Below are 21,772 nucleotides of genomic sequence, written 5' to 3'. Positions count from 1 at the left end.
TGTTCTTGGGGTCATAGTCAGCATTTCTCTCCCTCCAAACACGGCGAGTTGAGTTGATGTCAAAGAGCTAAATTTTGGTCTCACCTGATCATAGCACTTTCTCCCAAGCCTTCTCTGAATCATTAGATGTTCATTGGCAAACTTCAGACGGGCCTGTACATGTGCCTTCTTGAGCAGGGGGACCTTGCGAGCGCTGCAGGATTTCAATCCATTGCGGTGTAGCGTGTTACCAATGGTTTGCTTGGCTGTGGTCCCAACTGCCTTGAGATCATTCACAAGCTCCTCCCGTGTAGTTCTGGGCTGATCCCTCACCTTTCTCATGATCATCCTGAGGCGAGATCTTGCATGGAGCTCCAGACCGAGGGTGATTGGTGGTTATTTTGTATTTCTTCCATTTCCGAATAATGGCACCAGCAGTTGTCTCCTTCTCACCAAGCTTCTTGCTGATGGTCTTGTAGTCTATTCCAGCCTTGTGCAGGTCTACAATCTGGTCTCTGACATTTGACAGCTCTTTGGTATTGCCCATGGTGGTGGAGAGGTTGGGATGGAAGATACAGATGCTGTGGACAGGTTTATTTTATACACATAACTAGCTGATATTAGGAATACTTTCTTAAAGTGACAGGGCTAATCTGTGTTCCACATGGGCACAACCAATCTGTGGGAGGCAGAATTCTTGCTGGTTGGTAGGCGATCAAATACTTATTTTACGCGATCAAATGCTAATCAATTTATAACCTTTATATAATGTGTGTGTTTTTGGGATTTTTTGGTTGATATTCTGTCTCTATCCGTTAAAATATACCTACCATAAAAATGATAGACCCTTCATTTCTTTGTAAGTTTGTAAACTAACAAAATCAGCAGGCGATCAAATAATTATTTCCTGCACTGTAGATATATCAGGGACATTATGGAAACTTTCATGGCTTTTCATTGCTCAGAATAGTTGCTTTATCTTCTTTTCAATGGTGTATTGCTTAATATTTTTGTGGAAACTGTGATGCATGTTTTTTTCAGGATTTTTCTTAATTTCAAATAGTAAAGACATAATTAATTACAACAAAACAAAATTGTCTCACTGGTCAATTGAATGTGTCCTTACTGAATCAAAGTATTAATTTATTTTAAAAGAAATCTTACTGATGCTAAACTTTTTAACTGTAGTGTAGCACAAATAATTTGACAATTATCAGAGAGCTTTAATTAGATGTTTCTTGGTCAATCTGTACACAATTTGAAACATTGTTGAGATCTCATCTACAACTACAGTATAAATGATCCATTGGTGAGATGATTGTTTTCTATTCCGATGAGAAAAATTAAGAAGCAGGAAGCTTAAGCAGCAGTTACTCTATTGTCTCAGAGGAACAATTAAGATATTAAAGAGATCACAGTGGTTTTCTTTCCTACAAGATGTTTTGTCATTTCTGACTCATAAGTGTTCTTACTGTCCTTCAAAAGAACTGCTTTATAGTCATTTTATTTATAACTGGATTATTAGCCTTTGAAAGCATGTAGTTGTTGATACTAAAGGTCAATTCAGTCTGTATCAGATGGTTTGCTGGCTTGATTTGATGTCTTAATGCCCAATTGTGTCTCACATTAGCAGAGCTGTTTCAGTTGGGCATGCGTATCTGGGAATAGGTTAAATTAGATTACTGCCTTTGGAAAATAGGCATCGATTGGCAAGAAATTCAATGATAATCTTGTTGAAACCATTTCGGTGCATGATAGCCCAGTGCTGTGTGTGTGTGTGTGTGTGTGTGTGTGTGTGTGTGTGTGTGTGTGTGTGTGTGTGTGTGTGTGTGTGTGTGTGTGTGTGTGTGTGTGTGTGTGTGTGTGTGTGTGTGTGTGCGCCTCTGTTTCCTCTGACTCTTACCAGAGTTCCACAGTGTGTGTGCAAATTTAAAAGGATATTTCACTGAGAAATTAAAATTCTGCACTCATTTACTCACCCTTAAGGCATTTCAAACCCATGACTGACTTTCTTCCATGTAACACACACACACAATTTTTTTTTATAAATTCTGAAGACTGTGCGTGTCACTTTTTTCAAACAGTTACAATGAATGGGGACTGAATGTTTTAACCTTACAAAAGGCAAGAAAACTTAAAAAATAGTCCATTCAACTTGTGTGAAAGTGTTCTGAAGTCATACTTCGTGTGAGAAACTGACCAAATTCAAGATCCAACTTCAAGATTTCTGAGAAACACTTTTGATATTTTAAATCAACTCAAACCTCCCTTCATTGCTCTGCCCCCAAAATGCATGAACACGCAATGTGGGGATGTCACTTTATAGCTGAAGCACAGCAAAATAATGCTTTGCAGAAAATAAAGAGATGATGACGAACAACAAGGATGATCAAACAGTACACAAAAGAGCAAGAGTTCATTGTTATTCACCAGCAGCTCACCAGCTCCAGACAAACATGACACTCAAAACTGCCCTGTTACTATAGCTAACATTACATCAACAGCCTATCTTTTGTAAAAAAAAAAAATAGCAAAACCAATGTTACTCACGTATGGAGTAGAAACAACACAACCTCGGCATCCATTTTCAGGCCTTTCTGCTTAGGTCTCTCCTGGGCTGGATAGCTTTTCTAATATTAATGCAGGTCCTAAAGCTCTTACCTGGTCATAACCCTTCTTTTTTCCATGGATATTCATCAGACCTTTTCTCTTTTGTCTCTCAGCCATCTCTCTTTTCACAGTCTTTCTTCAAATCTCCCTCTTCTTGCTCTCTCTCCTCCCCCATCATGAGTGGACACGCCCCCTACTGCTGATTGGCTACAAGTGTGTTGTTATGCTCAGTCTGATCCACTTTCAACAGCATTTCTCAGAAATCTCTTACTGCACCTTTAAAGTTGTTAGTCATTGATAAGCTTCATCTCCAGTGGTCCTCTGTGACAGTGAGTTGAACTTCCACAAATCATTTTTGATTCGTGAATGAATCAATCTTGACTTCCACCCTTGCTCTCTTTGACACATTCATAAATCAATAAGAGAAAAATAGCAATGTTCTATTTTGTTTCTTTCTCGAATAAAGCTATTGTGTGATTTTAGACTTGTAATATAGTGCACAAGTCAAATGGGTAAATTTTATGCTACTTTTATTCTGGTTCTAGTGTTTTGCCGAAGACAGAATGTCAAGTGTGAAACAGTATGATAAGTTAACTATCGCTATGATAATGGGGGGGAAACCACAATCAAAGTCAGAGAAAAGATAGAAACCGACAAGTCTGCAGTGCCCTGTGCGATCTTTGAGCTGCCCACTCACAAAGACACCCTCATTACCACCAGCTCAATTGTAGGACTGTCTATTTAACCCTGGAGATTGGTCAAAGCATGCTGAGTTTGAATAGTTGGTTTTGAATGGTTTGAATAGAGGTTTGAGATTGAACCATATCCGTAATGATGATGATTCCCATCAGGACCTCCACGGCTGTCATCTCATCAACAAAAACACGCTCATTCTTCTTCAAAGTGCCCTTGCGGGAGTAATGCGTGCCATGGATGGACTGAAGACAAATGGCAAATGGCAAAACAATCGTGGCATTAATTTGAACTTGGCTGTCAGCAGTTTGGGTTTACCTAATGAATGACCCATAATGTGCCAGGGGAAAAGCAAATAGTGTGTGCGTATATGATTTCTAATAGAGGATGAGAGCGATGTGTTAATATACTGCCAAGTCAGGCTGAAAGTGACCATGAATAAAACATCCATTTAATCTAATCTTTTTACCCCGGCGCACACTCCATTAAATTGTGTTATGTCTTGAAACCAGTCACAACTCAAAATTATGCCTTTTTCCAGACACGATGGGTCCATCCATTCCCTAAACCAGAAAATTGGAAAAGGGAACAAAAATGCTGTATTTAAAAACCGGTGTTGGAAGTTTGCAGAAGAACATTGCTGGCTATTATTGAAACTATTTGAACACCGGTCCTTCTCAGGTGAATTACCTCATTCTGAAGGGCAAGGCAGAGTAATTTCTGAATGAGTCAAAATTGGGTTAGGTTCAGTCTGAAATTACTTTATCACCTTCCAGTTCTCTGCAGAGATGGAAATATAAAAATTCTCACTCAAATCATTGCACACACCAATAATAGACTCCGCCAATGAAAATCACTATATCTGCCTGATCTTGGAGTGCACATATAGAGCTTTAATAGGCACACACACACACACACACACACATACTTTCAGCTGTAAACAGTCACTTTACGAAGATAAGTCGATTTTTCTCATGAATATAAAGTCTGAAAAACTGAGATTGTTAGTGGAAGTTTGTTTGAGGTCATCCAGGTTGACCTCTTGTTTGACCCGAGGTTTTTCTCAGTTGACCCTTTACTATATAATTAAGTAGACAGCTCAGGACATATTGATTCAGAGACAGAGGGTGGCTGATGTATTTATTCATTCTGTTTCTGGCTTGTGACGGGGCATTTTGAGTGTGATCACGTTGTTGATGATCTGTATGCGCTGGAGATGAAGGTGAGTGAATAGAGTTAGTTCTATCAACTGCTGTGCCTGTGTGTGTGTTGGAATATAAATGAAAACTCACTACATTACAGGATAAAACAGCATTAGTGTTGTCATACACTCTAAAACAGCTGTTTTCAGCATGACTGGACATTGTATGGGGCGATTTACATCTTGCTTCTTAAGAAAACAGCATTCAAGCATTAATTTAGCTCAATGACTGCCACATGCTGTCAACCACTATTTCCCAGGAAGTGAACATGAGAACATGTTAATGGCTTGTGTATGAATATGTCATTTGAATAAGTATTTGTTGACACTTAAACATTTGACACTTGACACTTAAATCCACCAAGAGATTTCACACTTCAAAATTTGAAATGACAAGTTAAGTTTGTGTATTTGTATAATTCATTGGTGACAGACAGAAACACCATATCATATTTTTCTCTGTCAAACAGTTCCACCGGTTGTCTCTGTACCTCAGCAGTCCTTCAACGCCACTGCAGACTATGGAGAGTCTGTGACCTTCACCTGCCGGGCATATGGCTCACCTGAACCGGATGTTACCTGGCACAGGTATGACTTATCAGCATCACCGCCATAAACTAAAATATATAGACATCTAAAGACACTTTTTGTCACTTTTGCTTTTGTTTGCTACAATAATGGTGTGTTTTTGAATGATCTGTATAGGGGGACTTTTTGCAGTTAAATATAATTGTAATATATAATTATTAAAATATTATTCAATTATTATTTACATTATTATTTAAGTCTATATAATTTATTTTTATTTAGAAATAATATTAAAATAATTGATTGACAGCCCTAAAACATTTCAATTACTTTATATAATTGATTTTAAGGGTTAGTTCTCCCTAAAATGAAAATTATGTATTAATTTACTCACCCTCATGACTTTCCAAACCCGTAAGACTTTAGTTCATCTTCAAAACATAAATGAAGATATTTAAATTAAATCTGAGCGCTATCAGTCTCTCTTTTGACAGCTACACAAATAGCACTTTGACGCTTCAAACAGTTCATAAAGAGATCGTAAAACTAATCCATATGAATTCAGCGGTTTAGTCCAAATTTTCTGAAGACACGATCACTTGATATGATGAACAGATTGAATTTATGCTTTTATTCACATATAAACATTCATCAAACCCACACATCAGTAAACAGAAGCTCAAGCATGCTTGCTTGATGTGCGAGAACCAAATGAAGTTCATTCTCATGTGATACACAGCACGTTTTAGCTTCCGCAAGAACCAATGAAGTTTGTTCTTGCACGTCAAGCAAGTACGGTTGAGCTTCTGTTTATGTTTGCTGATCAATGTTTATATGTGAATAAAACCCTAAATTCAATCTGTTCATCATGTGTATGAAGCGATCGTGTCTCTTAAGAAAATTTGGAATAACTGTTTGATTCATATGGATTAGTTTTACTCTCTTCATTAACTTTTTGAAGCTATGGGTAGTCGTGGACTGTCAATGGAGGGACAGAAATCTTTCAGATTTAATTTAAAGATCTTCATTTGTGTTTCGAAGATGTACGAAAGTCGTACAGGTTTGGAACGACATGAGGGTGAGTAATTGATGACAATTCTTTGTTTGTCTTTTTTTTTTTTTTTTTTTGCTTGAACTAACCCTTTAACCTCGCCTTCTGTTTTTCATAAAAAATTACTAAAATGTTGCAAAAACAAAAACTATTTTTTTTTCTCAGAAAACAAAAGTTTTCATGAATTAAGGTGTCACCGAGGAAGCAGAAATTGGGGAACAGGAACGGGGGTAGCGCAGCCAAGAAAGAGCTGTGATAACAGAGAACGGACACATTTATTCCATCCTTAATGTGCGGGCTTTGAGTGACAGCAGCACAATGTGTTGATTACAGGCTCTCAATCACTGTAATTACCTCCGGCTCAGATGAGAATGAACGTGATGAAACCAATCCCTGCCGAGCATTCTCACGTTGACCTTAAATGAATGAGCCTAACCAAACCACTCACTGATACATTGGGACATTACAAAACCACCATCAATTACATTATGCTTGCTAAAACCTGATAGTTTCATTTAATTTTGTGTGTGCATGTGTGATGGAGCCAAAAAAAAAAAGGATTGTGGAGATAGTAAAGTATATTCTGGGAAAAAGCTATAAATAAATGTATTCCAGTAGAGTTAAAGGTCTAAATAGTTTTGTGTAATTTTAAATATTTGTTGTATAAATTAAAATATGATACTTAATACTGCCTAAGGGTACGTTTACACGACAATGATATGCTTAAAACGGAAAAGTTTTCCCTTTGAGTTTTCCGCGTACAGACTACACGATTGTCAAAACGATCTTTGTTTAAATGAACGGCCAAAATGTTTTTAGTTGAAAACGGTGTCATGTAAACTGCCCCTAACCAACTTGTTTTGTGAACAGTGAGGAATGCTGCTGATATTCACTTAAAACATTTATTTGGCCTGTTAACATGAAAGATTTTCTGTAAACGAATTATACTCTTAGATTTTAATCATTTACCTGGAAAACAAATTCCAACTATCTATCCAACTAAAACTATCTGTTTTATTTTACATGCTGTTTTGGTTACCTCACTTTATAGAATATTTGTTACACCACGGCTCTTTAATTTACTTCTAAATTAATGAAAAAAGTGCTTAAAAGGGTCAAATGCACCAGTGACACATTGTAACGGTGTGGTGTACTCAGGAACAGGCTGAAGACTCAGAAGATGAAATCCAAACAACACTTTAATAGTAACACTCAAGAATCAGGTAACAGGCAGGGAAACTAATAATGACGGTAACCAAGGAGACGGATGAGTAGCGGGAAACTGAACAAAGAAACATGTGACAGATAAAAACACACTCAAAGTAAAAGTCAAAATCAAAGTACACACTCAAAACTAAACTGAACGTGACACACAAACATATATTTTATTATTAAATAATATTAAAATAAAATAAAATATTGACTGACAGCCCTAAAACATTTAAAAAATATATATTACATATAGTCATTAAACCAAACTTCTACTTAAACAAAATGTTGCATAAACAAAAACAGATTTTTTAAAATAGGTTGATCCATTTACAGTTTGTAAATATATTTTAAGTCAAGTCAAGTTTATTTGTATAGCGCTTTTCACAATACAGATTGTATCAAAGCAGCTTCACAGTATTAAATTAAAATAATACAACAAAGTTTGTTTCAAGAGGAATTTATTGATTGATAAAATTAAATTAAATATCCCCAAAATATCCCCAACTGAGCAAGCCAAAGGCAACAGTGGCAAGGAACCGAAAAACTCCATCAAGTGACCTAATGGTGTCCTAAAGCTCCATCAGGTGACCTAATGGAGAAAAAAAAAAAACTTGGGAGAACCCAGGCTCAGTCGGGGGCCAGTTCTCCTCTGGCATTTATGAGCTAGAGGCCGGATTGTAGTTTGAACTGTAGGATTATATGAATGCCTGGCTGAAGAAATGCGACTTTAATCTAGTTTTAAACTGGGAGAGCGAGTCTGAGCAACGAACAGTATCAGGAAGACTATTCCAGAGTTTTGGAGCCAAATGTGAAAATGCTCTCCCTCCTTTGGTGGTTCTGGATATCCTAGGTATGACCAAAAGCCTTGAATTTAGTGATCTTCAAGAGCGCAATGGATTATAGGGCGATAGAAGATCTTAGATTTTAGATAGATACTATTTACATTGTTTGTTATATAAATTATGAACCAGAGAAAAGATTCAAATGAACCAGTCACACATACATTTGAAGCCTAGATGGATGGATAGATAGATAGATAGATAGATAGATAGATAGATAGATAGATAGATAGATAGATAGATAGATAGATAGATAGATAGATAGATAGATAGATAGATAGATAGATAGATAGATAGATAGATAGATAGATAGATAGATAGATAGATGAAAAAAACATTTTTTTCATATATTTATACATTTCTCTACAGAAATGTATGTATACAGAAATGTATATGTATATACAGAGATAGATAGATAGATAGATAGATAGATAGATAGATAGATAGATAGATAGATAGATAGATAGATAGATAGATAGATAGATAGATAGATAGATAGATAGATAGATAGATAGATAGATAGATAGATAGATAGATAGATAGATAGATAGATAGATAGATAGATAGATAGATAGCTCAGCTACCTGATTTTGAGCGTCCATCTGTTTGTGTCTCTGTGTATAGCCAGAAAGAGCATGATTTGATTCCCTTCTCCCCATTTCCTGTAGCCACACAGGTCTCTCTGCTTTAAATAGATTTCATTTCCGCTCATTCCTCTCCTAACATTATGACAGTCTGAAGCCGTGCTGTAATCTTCTCCCAAAAAATATTTCATTATCCTGTCTCCACCTCGGCGGCATACCTATACAGGATGTATATTGAATGTAACATAACAGAATATTCTGAAATGTTGCATCTCCATCTATGATGAATAACCCATCACCTGGCGTTTCTTTGCTTCCTTCATCTACATTATGCAATATTTTTTTGATTGTCTTGTCGGAGACATTTTCATCCTGCAATATGAATAAAACCACAGTGTTGAGAATTTAGGCTTTGTTCGACTGACATGTGTTGTGTATGTGTGGTTTGTCAGGAAGGGAGTGCAGCTCCAGGAATCGGAGCGGTATGTAATGAGAGCTCGAGGTACAACGCTCACAGTTCGAAACATTCAGCAGGACGACGGGGGCTCCTACACCTGCAAGGCCTCTAACAAGGCGGGAGAAGTTGAGCATGAACTGTTTCTCAAGGTTTTCGGTGAGAACTCCTTTTTATTGAGTTATATAACTCTGCATCCGTTAAATAGGATGTTACCTGTCAAAATGTGGCTACATTCAGGCTGCAGGCAAATGTAACCCAAATCTGATTTATTTATTTATTTTCTCACATGTGACTCAGATCTGTTTTTTGTCATGGCAGTGTGAACAGCACAAACCACAAGGAATCTGATCTTTTCAATTCTGATATGGGCCACTTCCATATGTGATACTAAATCCGATACAGGTCAGATGTTTTGCAATACGACCTCAGTCTGAACAGTCATATTTGAATTCATGCGACTTTTATGTCACTCTAGACTAGAGCAACATTCGTCACAATTCTGCACTCATAGGAGTCATTCAAAAATGTTACATACCCGAAGTTATCAAGACAGTTGCGAAAGGTAGTCAGTGGAAGGACAGTGATGTGTGAGAGCTCATAAGTATTACAGTGACAGCTCATACAAGCATAACATGAGGGTTTGTACCATAAATGTTTAAAAACCCTGCTCTCTTTTTTCACACCCTCTTTATTTTTATACTGCCTGCGCATAAATTCGCTGGCTTCCGCGGCAGATCTCACTATAAATAAACGCGTAATCACTTACTTTTATGTTCTCCGTGTTTTCTTCCGTGTGACAGCGTGAATATGCTAACTAGCCCTTCCTCCACTCACAGATTAACTTGGACAACTTACTGAGGTAAACGCTGCACATTGGTATCGCTCTTTACTACGTCAGACACATAACGATAATTAATATGATTAGCCTTTTGCTGCACTATCAAATAGATAATAATGTGTTGCTAATGTTACACAAACTATGTTCCCATTCGCCATCTCAGTCTGCCCTCTAATTATAGAACGCTAAATTTACCAGATTTTTCATATTTACAAAAACATATACCGGGATAACCTGGCTTCTCTCACGACTCCCCTGCTTGTTCGAAGGAACATTGAGGTGATTGGTTACAAGGTAGTTTGTGACGTCAGAAACACCAGCAATTGACCCTTCGCTAAGCCCCGCCCTCCTTGGTTACGGTTGCTACGCCTGACAAGCTTTCGCGCCTGGCACGTCTATTACAGTATGAATGCACCGGTGTCAGACATTCCCAAGGAGATAATTAGTCATTTTTGGCGAACAGGTGAAATATCTGAGAGAGCAAGACAAAGGGGACTGCAGTATGCATTCGAGGGATATATCCACGACATAATATGCAACCGATTAGAGAATAATTTAATCAAAATTGAAGCTAAAGCCTATAGGTCCCAGCGCAAGCAGCAGCCGTCTCGTACGCTGACCATTCAAATGGGAAACACACAAATTGAGGAACAGCTATGTGCATGCACAGCAGGGTGAGTGAAATTTGAAAATAATATAATAATTATAAATCAAACAGCTTATCCATAAACCTTGTGGAATAAACACAATACATTAGCCTGACCACTTTGCAATGATAACATTCCTCCCGCTTATATTTTTAGCGCGCCAGGCTACTGCTCACACGTCGTGGAGCAAACGTAGGTGTTTTTGTTAATCCTGTCATCCCGGAATTTCTCCCCTTGGGTTTTAGGTTCGGGAAATTCCACCCCCCTGTCCAAACTTTTAGGATACCGGGTATCAGATTTGCACAATCCATACGCACAACGCTTTGGCAAGTTTCCCTCGCTCGAAAGCTTGCCAGACCTCCTGCGCCTAGTTACGGTTGCTAAGCCACGATTGGCCTGTGGCGGTTTTCGGGCGTGGCTTAGCGAAGGGTCAATTTTCAAACCACGTTTTTGAGATTGTCTTTGGTTCACCGCAGTTTTAAGGAGAAAATACTCAGAAAGCAATGGTGTTGACTTATGAATTTGCACATGGTTTGTCTTAAAGCATATTAAAAACACCACATAGACATATAAACAACATTAAAAACTTGATTTTCACCACAGGGGGACTTTAAAACAAAAATGTGAATAGCTGTACAAAAAAATATAATTGAGTGTGTTGGTAGTGTGAAGGTAGTCTATAAGTGTGTTTGCTGTTCTGTCAAATTAGTGTTCAGATTTTGAAATGAGAGGAGACAGTTGTTGCTACCTAAACATAGTCATATAAATAATTTGAAAATGAAGCCACAAACTAGTGTTTAATGAGGAAAATGCCAGGCTTTGTCAGGATGATTACTGTGCAAGTGTTGATTTTAGGTCAAGGCCAGGCAACATTTTTCACATGAGGTGCTTTTTTCCCCCATCACTGTGCCTCATCACCCAGAAGTTGTTGTGATGTCACGTGTGATCAGCATGCACAACAGCATGAATAAATCATACTAATTAGAGCCTCATTGTTTAGTGTTTTACTGCATAGTTTGTGCTGGTGTTTGTGTTTGTTGTTCTTTGAGTATTGTGTTATGTGTGATAATTGTAGTTGTGGGTCATTGAGTGTGTTTGCATGTGCAACAAAACATCTTAGTATGAAAAATCAGCTCATTATAAAAACCAGTGTTTACATTTTAAAATAGTTTTTCCACGTTTTTCTGCAGTTAAAATGGATGCATATTGAGAGCTGTGAAATTGAATATTTACATGTTGAGCGAACATGGGGTAATTGTTTCAGTAGTTTGGGGTTTGTTCTTTTTTTTTTTTTTATAAGTCTCTTATGCTCACCAAGGCTGCATTTATTTGATCATAATATTGTACATATCGTAAAATATTACAATTTGTAAAAAAGTTTTCTATTTTAATATATTTTCCAATGGAATTTATTCCGGTGATGGCAAAGCTGAATTTTCAGCAGACATTACTCCAGTCTTCGATATCCAGGATCTTTCAGAAATAATTCTAATATGATGATTTAGATGTTAATTTTTTTTTACTGTTACAGTATCAATGTTAAAAATTGTTGCGCTTTTTTGTGGAAACCATGATACATTATTTCTCAGTATTCTTCGATGAATAGAAAGTTCAAAAGAGAATTTATTAAATTATATAATATATTTACATTTTTTGTAACATTATAAATGTCTTTACAGTCACTTTTGATCAATTTAATGCATCCTCACTTAATAAAAGTATTAATTTCGGTAGATTTTATTTTTGCTGGCCACTGCACTTTTGAATGGTAATGTCCATTAAAAATAATTTAAATATATATTATTAACAGAATTTACATTTAATAAATAAGTGTATATATACATTTATATAAACATTTTATATAAATATTTTGCTCTTATCGCTGGCATGCCAGTAATTAATAATAATCCTAAGTGCAAAATCAAGTTTATTATTAAAGTAAAAAAACTTAAAAACTTAAGATCTTCCTAATGGATAGTGCAACTGAGTAAACCCTTATGTTTTGAGAACAAGGTGATTGACAGGTAAATCCCTGTGATTTCCAGTCTGGCTATACAACATGCTTTTCTTCCATAAACAGACAGCCTAAATTACATAAGAATGGGTGACACATCCTTTGTGGCAAGGAATTTTGATTTTCATGAAGCTGGCAACATTTTCACAGATTATTCAGATAGCGCCTTGTCTGCTCATGTAAATGTATGGAGATTTATTCTGTAGTCATCAGAATCCTTTCCATGTGCAAGCAAAAGGTATTCTTCAAAGCAACTCATTTAAATGAGCCCCCGTTATTGGATGGGAGTTCTGTTTTGCAAAGCGAGGTGGGATCCTGAGTTGTAACTTTCCTTTATGACCCCTGACAGCTGACAGAGACGGAGCTGCTAGGGTTTCCACTCAGCTAGGCACGTATCGTTCGCGTTTCCTGCGTGCTCATAAAACTTGTTTTTGTTTTGAATGAATGGCATCCCAAGGTTCAAGAGCTGGATTATCTCATCATGCCTTATCTCAGCGCTGTTTTGTTTTTTCCCGGCGGTGTTTTAGTAATCCTTCTTAAATAATGAATATTGTTCAAAGTGTGCAATGAAACTGACATTGTGTACAAATCTTGGGCTGCATTTGCTATCTATTAACAAAGATGTCATTATGTCATGTCGTTGTCATTAGGTTTATCCTATTTTTTTAGATTTCAATGTGCACCACAAGATATATAGTCTCTTGTATGAGGCATGATAAAAAAAAAAATGTCACCCAATACTGTTATTGTTATCATAGTTGAGTCTGTTTGAGTATGTGGTTTTGTCAGCCAATCGTGCTGGACTTTCCGATTTTGTGGAAAGTAGTTTCTTCATTTAAAAAAGCAATAAAACTGCTCAAATTAATTGTGAACACTGTCTTAACTGAAAATTAAGGTATATATCGTTGTTTAGCACATTTTGAAACATCTGTATCCCCTGAGATACATTGCCAGATTAGGGTAAGAAAACAATCCACAATAGTGACAATCTATGTATTTTGAGTTTAAAATTTTTACAAATGTTAATATTCACACGTTCAGTTGACAACAACTTTGCTTTTTTTACTATAGATATTTTCTTGTAGGTTTTCACACAGTTGAAAAATGAAAAATCGAACCAAAGTCTTTAGGATTACTTGAAAATGATATGTTGTGTCATACATTCTATGTTTCATTAGGAATGGAGCCAAAAGTTGCCCACCCCTGAGGTTGAAGATGAGACATTTCAGCAGTGTAAAACAAGAATTTTAGATGCCTCAATGTTAGGACACTTAGACATGTTTTGCATATTACATGTTTTTTGCATCAAATACATCACAGGAATATTGATGACTTTGGCTTTTTAATACCTTAATAGGGCAACGTATCCTGGGAGATACACCTCATAAATTCAAAAATCCTTTGGATATGTTTCCAGATAATATCAAAAGTAACATGATCAGTTATTTTTTTGCTGATTATTTTCCACTCTTGCCTGTTTAAGGGTTAATTGTTAGTTGAATCAATATGGATCCCCCTTAAGGGACATGGTAAAAAATAAAAATAAAAATAAAAATTGAGATGGGAGGAAACCATTTTTGCCAATGCTTTTGCCTTCTATCGCAAATGTTTTGCGTTCCCCCGAGAAACTTTGCGTTCACTCACAAAGAACATAAAGTTTTGCGAGTGAACGCCAGGTTTCTCGGGGGAACGCACAAAATTTGTGAGTGAATGCAAAAGCATTGACTTATTATTTATAATTGACTTATTTTTTCCACCACCATGTCCCCTTAGGGGCTCCGTAAATCTCTAATGTCAACATAGTAAGAGAAAGAGATTATGCTGACAAGATTGTTTTTGATAACACTTCACAATAAGGTTTCATTTGTTAACATTAGTTAACTACATTGGACTAACAATGAAAAACACTTATAATACATGTATTAAACTTAGTTCATGTTCATTTACTAATGCATTGCTAAAATTAAAAGTTGTCTGTTAATATTATTTAATGAACCAGAGCTGGCATGAAGTAACAACAAAGTTTTTTTTTTTTTTACAAACTAAACATTAACAAAGATTAATCAGTATGCAACAAATGTATTGCTCATTGTTCATGTCAGATAATACATTAACTAACATTCACTAATGGGACTTTATTGTAAAGTGTTGCCATTTTTTCTTACTGTTCTCTTTTATTTATCCGTTATTAGTGTGCACCCTGCGGGAAAGCATTTTCTGATGTATATTTATCAGGTTAAATGCTGCGATGTTGTCACCTCTTTGCTTGAAGGCTGCCGCTGTTGTACATCAGTTACCCTACTAATGAGCAGCTACACAAGACAAGCCTCATCTTAGATTTATGATGAGAATCTAAAGTATTCCTATGCCACACAACCCCTGCAGTTTACTAATGTTTATTTACCAGTGGGAGCCTGTTAGATTCAGATACAACAGATGTGTTGTGCTTGTCAATGTGCTGTTTCTTTTTCTGAACTCTAGACAGACAGCAAAACGCTGACCTTTCTGCAATATTCTGTTGTTTTCTCTTCCATCTGGGTGCCCATGAAAGATTTTTGATAGTCAGACCAGAATGATGATGTTGACGCAAAGTTCAGTCTGATATTTTACTGAATTGTTACCCAAGAGCAATATGTACTCTGAACAAGAAATCTTTATTGAGCAATAGATTATATTTGTTTACATGCTTCACGGCTATTGGATTACTATGCATATGGTATTTTTGTGCATGTAAAGGTAGTCAGTGATGTATGTTATATGACTATTGTAAGCTAAGCTTCCATGTTTCTCTAAATATCCCCACTCTTTATTATGTTACTCTTTTGTCTTTGTCACATTGTCCTTTTGACCCTCTCTTGCAGTCCAGCCCCACATTACTAAGCTGAGGAATGTGACGGCTGTTGAAGGCAGTGCTGCTATGATCTCCTGCAAAGCTGAGGGTGAACCTCTGCCTGAAATCTCCTGGAGGAGAGCAAGTGATGGACATAGCTTTTCAGATGGAGATAAGGTACAATATGATTCTTAAAGTTAAGATGTTTTCATGTTTTTGAAAGAAGTCTCTTATCTTCACTAAGGCTACATTTATTTGAAAATGTTGTGAGACATTATTAACAATTTAAAATAACTGTTTCCTATTTTAATATGTTTTAAAAATCGAATTTGTTCTTGTGATGGCAAAGCTGAATTTTCAGCATTACTCCAGTCTTCAGTGTCACATGACCCTTTAGGCATTTTGTATTATTAATAATGTACATTTAAGCGATTATACTGCTGTTAACATGCTCTATTCATAAAGAGCTGTAAAACATTTTTTGTAAACTGCTGTTTACAAATCTTTTGTAATAATTATGTTATTTGTCGTTTGTCACTTGTTGTAGGAAAAAATTAATCTTTCCTTTTGTCTTTATTTTCAATGATTTAACAAATGAATGCCATACATTCATTTGTCTGTATTTTGAGTTTATTTTATGATGTTAATACAGCTGCAGGGTGTGTGTGTGTGACTCAGGGGTGAGAAGATTAGGGGGTAAGGGGAGCCACAGGGGTTCCTCTGTGTCTTTTGTTTAGTGGGGGCTGTAAGAGATAGCTTTTGAAAGAGATAACACTATAAAAATGCGGGCCCACCTCTGCTCTGGGTCTCACTCTGTCTGCAGCTGGTCTGCGGGCAGACTGGGAACATTTCTTGCAAGAAATAAATATCTTTTAAGAACAATTTGATCCTGATGTCTCTTATGCCTGATGCTGTTTTGTTAGTTACTTGTTTTTGCCTCTACACACTTTTGATAATTAAAAATAAAAATCGTACTGACATTTAGTCATTAGATTGGGACAACAAGCATTTTGCTCTCAAGTACATTTCTTATAGAAAACATAATAATGAACTATTTAAAACCATAGAATTTTCAACTTTGCATAGAATTCATACTTCTTGTTCTTGTTAGACTTAATCTAAATTATTAATTGTTGCAATAATGGCAGATGTTAAGTCATAGCAACTTAGCATTTTAAGTTCAGTGAATAATTTTTTTAAAATAATTAATTAGAAGAATCCAACAACAAAAAAAAGGCCGGCAAAATGTTGCGATTTTTTGAGCGCTGTGAACATCTACTGTAATAACCAAACTATTTACAAGAACACGTGTATGTGTACTATATTTGCAGGTTTTCAACCACCATTTCCTCTCTGGTACTAAACAGTAGCATTTTGCCAGCACATTAACTGCCAGATATGTGAGACATTCAGTCTTTGCTCACGCCCACTGTAATAGTCATGGGCATTAGAGGATATAATAGACTGGCACGGAGAGACACCGCCCTGAGGCACGCTCAGTCTGTGTACCGGTTGAAGGCTGAAGAAGGCTTTCTGTGCTCCAATAATGCTCTGCAGTTCCTACCGGCACGCTCCGTGTCTGCGTTGAATACGAATGCGCCCTGCAGAATGGCAAATGCGATTGCAGTGGCCAGCCGGGAAAGATGATGGGAACAGAAACTGTCAAAGATCATTAGAATTCTGTGAAAGGTGGGTTGTTGGTGTCAACAATAGAGGCAAACGGAGCCTGACTCCAGGGAGGAACTGTGAAAAGACTCCCCATCACAGTTAATCTAGCAGGAGCTGCTCAGGTAGCGATTAGAATAGCCTGCGTGGCTGGGAAATGAAAGAGGATTCATACAAAGAGGTGTAGGAGAGCAGCGATGCTTGCCGCCACTCAATATGAACAAAATGAGTTTGATTTAAGCTGCTCTTTTAGAGGTGGAGGGATGTTGAGGTTAGGTAGGGGAGTTAGTCTGGTACAATTACACAGGGGCCGGGACAGAACCTGTGCCCTGAATTCAGAAGTTGCAAACAATTGATCTGGGAGCCTCTTCCCTCCCCTCCGTTTTACTCTCAATTGTTAAAGTAAGCGTTCAAAATGGACACCAATTCACTGCTAGGAACGAGTTGAATGGTGAAACTATGTGGTGAGAGATTTGACATTTGGCGCTTTAGCACAGCCCATGGGGGCCAATTAACAGCTTAGAATGATATGTCTCACTTTAGAGGTATCTGAATGTGGAAAAACCAAATGAAACACTGTTCATTTAAAAAAAAATACAGCTGAATCCAGTTTAACATGGTTTTATATGGCTTCTTGCTGGTCCAAGGTAATTTATGGTCTGGTCCAAGATGGTCTGAGCTGGTTTAAGTTAGTTAGCTCCATGTCTGCATTGAATGTGAATGTATCCTGCAGAATGGCAAATGTGATTGCAGTGACCTGCCAGGAAAGATGATGGGAACAGAAACTGTCAAAGATCAGTATAGTGTGTGTGTGTGTGTGTGTGTGTGTGTGTGTGTGTGTGTGTGTGTGTGTGTGTGTGTGTGTGTGTGTGTGTGTGTGTGTGTGTGTGTGTGTGTGTGTGTGTGTGTGTGTGTGTGTGTGTGTGTGTGTGTGTGTGTGTGTGTATATATATATGTATGTATGTATGTGTGTGTGTGTGTGTCACCATACACCATATGTCCTGGTGGTGCTTAGGCCAAATTCATCCTTAATCAGCTGTTGTCACTGGTTCCATGTTCCAAAAAAAGAAAAGAAATGGTCAACTTAAAAAAGACTTACTTTCTTATGTGGAGCACAAAAGGTACATTTCTTAAGAACACCCTTCACACTTTTCATATAGGCTAATAAAAGTGAATGGGGAGAGAGTTTGTCAAATGACAATAAAAGCACCATAAAGTTGTCCAAATGACTGGTACACCATACTTAAAGTCTTCTGAAGCCATTTGATAGATTAGTGTGACGAATAGACTTAGTTTAAATGTATTCACTGAAAATCTTGACATCCAGTCTATTTCTCCATTGTGTGTTCATGATGTATAATGGTGAGTTTATGAGAAAAGTAGTGTCCAGTTCATAAATGAATCATTCTTTTGAATCAGATCCTTTCAATGAATTGGTTGTTCACAAAAATCTCAATGATTTGTTCCCAGATCAAACTGGTCCAGTCCTTGAGTTCAACCCACTGCCTCATTGATCTGGTGTCAGTGAACACTGATACAAAACTATTGTATAGCTTCAAAAGACTTGAAATACAGTGCACAAACCATGTGGGCCGCTTTTATGATGCTTTTATGATGCTTTTCCATCTTTTTTTGAAACTTGAAAGCCTTTCATTGTAATTGCATAGAAAGTCAGTCTTCAGAATTGCTATGTGTTCCACTGAAGAAAGAAAGCCAGACGGTGTTGGAAGAACGACATGAGGGGCACTGAACGATGACAAATTTTAAAGTTTTGGGTGAATTATCCCTTTAAGCTGGTGTGACCTGTTTCTTTCAGCAGAGAGTGTCTGGGAAATGGACCTGGTTGCTATGATGCATGTGTCAGCATGAGTATGGAGATTAGTGACTGACTGAGGGCAATTTTGGTCAGCTCGGATGATGAGCGGGGTGTTGAGACAGGAAGACAGGCCTCAAAACTGTCATCATGCACTGCCTCTTGTTAACCACACTACTGCTCACTCTCACTAATCAAAACTGACACCGCCACACATCCCACTGCTGCTTATTATGCAGTGAACGCTTCAGAGGGCAGTGGGAAAAACTGAAGAGGTGATTTACATCAGAGCGGTGTTGTGGTCTGAGAAACAGAGGTCTGTGTAATGTCTGCTCAACTTGTTTGCTTTTAAGATGGTTAAACTGTCTGAGATCCATGTTTGGAAGGGTCTGCCATCCTATGGCATTCATATCCTCTCACGGATTTAAATTTCTTTTGCCAGTGGTTCAAAAAAGCCTTTGGTTTATGTGTTGTATTTGAAGCTGTAGTAAAATAGAAGTTCGAAATTCGAAAAGGATTCGGTTTTCTAAAGTTATGGAAGTAAAATAATGGCAAATGTTTTTTGAAACAAAAAAAGCCTATTTTTAGATTAGATTAGATTCAACTTTATTGTCATTACACAAGTACAGGGACAAGGCATTGAATGCCTTGAATGCCTTGAAGAAACAGGTACAAGGCTGTTGAATTGCATTGCATTAACCATGCTTCCATTTTAATGCATTTTATTTTTAGGGCTTGCATTTTTATGGGCTGAAATTCAGCATGGTTGAATATTTCAATTCAAAACATTTCAAACACATTTTCATTATTAAAAATTCAATAATCCATATTCCCCTTTCATATTTCACTTCCAAAATAGTCAAACTGTTTAAAAAACAACCTACAATATTCAACAGGCAATTTTCAGTCCATTTTATTTCGCTTTGCAAATTCGCTTCCACAAATTCAGTGGTTCAAATTCGACAGAAAATTCTACGTTGACATCCAGGAACTGCAGGAAAAGAAGTAGATTACCGAGCATACTCTCCATCTGCTGTTAGTCTACCTCACCAGCAGGGAGTGCAAGCGCGTGTTGTTGACGAAGACAGAGCAACAGTTAGCAAAATAAAATGGACCAAAAATTGCCTGTTGAATATTATAGGTTGTATTTTTAAACAGTTTGACTATTTTGGAAGTGAAATATGAAAGATGAATATGGATTATTGAATTTGTAATAATGAAAATATGTTTTAAATGTTTTGAATTTAAATATTCACAGCTTAAATATTCAACCATGTTGAATTTCAGCCCATGAAAATGCAAGCCCTAAAAATACAATGCATTAAAGAATGCATTGTTTTTTTTTTTCAAGTAGTGCAATTCAACAGGCTTTTTTGTTTCAAAAACATTTGGCATTATTTTACTTCCATTATAAAGTCGTCAAAGTGAAATGTAACACGTTTAGTGAGCGTTTTGGAAAGTTTTACATATCAGCAACATGCATCATACAGATTGTGTCTCGACACAAAGGGGCATTTCTATTCATTTTAATAGAAGTTGGCATTATCATGTTGCTTAGCTAACAACGCACTGCTCTAAGCATAAAATACTATCATAATAAATGTTTCTTTCTTTTGAGGATTGATTAAAGAATAGAAAGCATTTTAAAGCATTTTAAAAATAGCATTTATTTCAAATAGAATTTTTTTTGAACATTTACTGTCACTTTTGATCAAATGAATGTGTCCTTGCTGAATAAAAGTAATAATTTCTTAAAAAAAAAAAAAATATATATATATATATATATTTTATTTATTTTTCTTGGCCGATTCAGATTTTTTTGAAAGTGTGACCTGCCGATAACGGTTTTTGCCTATTCCGATTTTCTTTCAAAGAACTATAATTGACAGCATATAGAGATGAGAGAGGTAGAAGAGGCCGGTGTGTGTCACTTCGAGAACTCGCACTGACGTTATTGTCTGTGCCGCTGGCAACAAAACGGACCGGCTCTGAATCAGAAAGACATGAAACTGTTCAACGGTCAACGGTCCGGGCCGATCATGCATAAAATCGGCCAATACCGGTCCCTGGCTGGTCGATCAGTGCATCTCTAAATCTTGGATTGGTTTTCTTCATACTTAGCTTGGGGTCGTATTTTCTGCTAATTTCATGTTGCTTTAGAAATTGTCTACAAGAAGGGGATTTTGAAGGCGGCATAATTACACTTCCTGGAGCAGGCTTTTTTTTTTTTTTTTTAGCATGCTTATCATGCCTTAAAAGCCTGCCAGCTCACTTTGGCACAGGGCCTGTATGCATAATATCACCTACAGTTATGCTAATTAACTATATTACAACTTCTATTTGTTGAACATTGGTGCCTTGTATCATAACACTTTTGTCGATATTTCTAAAAGATACAATAGCTTTATGTTCTTTATTTAGAGGGAGTAATGGGATCAGGACATGACACAGTCCTAACTTGAATTTGTGTTCACAAGTGGGACCAGAGTGTGTGGGAAGTTAGAAATAGTTATGTACATATTTAACATGATAAATGTCTGTCTGATCATGGAAGGGAAAAGCAGATGATACGCTTGAGTTGTGTTAAAAGCTGCACCAATCTTTTCACCCTTACCTCATAAATCCCCTAAAACTCCCTGGTTACTTTGGATCTGTACTTGTGAGTGAGTCATGTCTTAATTTGTTAAATCCCCACTTCTTGCTATTACATGATTTTATACTTAATCCTACACTGTAAAAACTAAAGGAGCCTCAAATATCCTGTCGGATACTCAAGGAACTTCAAAATGTAATTTAAGTGCCTCAAAGCTC

At 36.8% G+C, this 21,772-nt stretch overlaps 1 protein-coding gene across 3 annotated transcripts in view; it reads left to right on the top strand.

Annotated features, from left to right (window-relative positions):
* Positions 1-21,772, top strand: part of LOC309503239 (neural cell adhesion molecule 2) — a 213,748-nt gene that overhangs the window by 159,176 nt on the left and 32,800 nt on the right. For all 3 annotated transcript variants that reach the window (XM_082175944.1, XM_082175943.1, XM_082175945.1), the window contains exons 6-8: positions 4,954-5,071; positions 9,150-9,310; positions 15,515-15,660. In XM_082175944.1, the coding sequence (XP_082032070.1) occupies positions 4,954-5,071; positions 9,150-9,310; positions 15,515-15,660 (425 nt within the window). The remainder of the gene's footprint in view (positions 1-4,953; positions 5,072-9,149; positions 9,311-15,514; positions 15,661-21,772) is intronic.

The sequence above is a fragment of the Leuciscus leuciscus genome, assembly GCF_965113295.1.
Source record: "Leuciscus leuciscus genome assembly, chromosome: 7".
NCBI classification, from domain to species: Eukaryota; Metazoa; Chordata; class Actinopteri; order Cypriniformes; family Leuciscidae; genus Leuciscus; species Leuciscus leuciscus.
The sequence above is the reverse complement of the archived record's forward strand: the minus strand, read 5'-3'. Positions and strand labels throughout refer to the sequence as shown.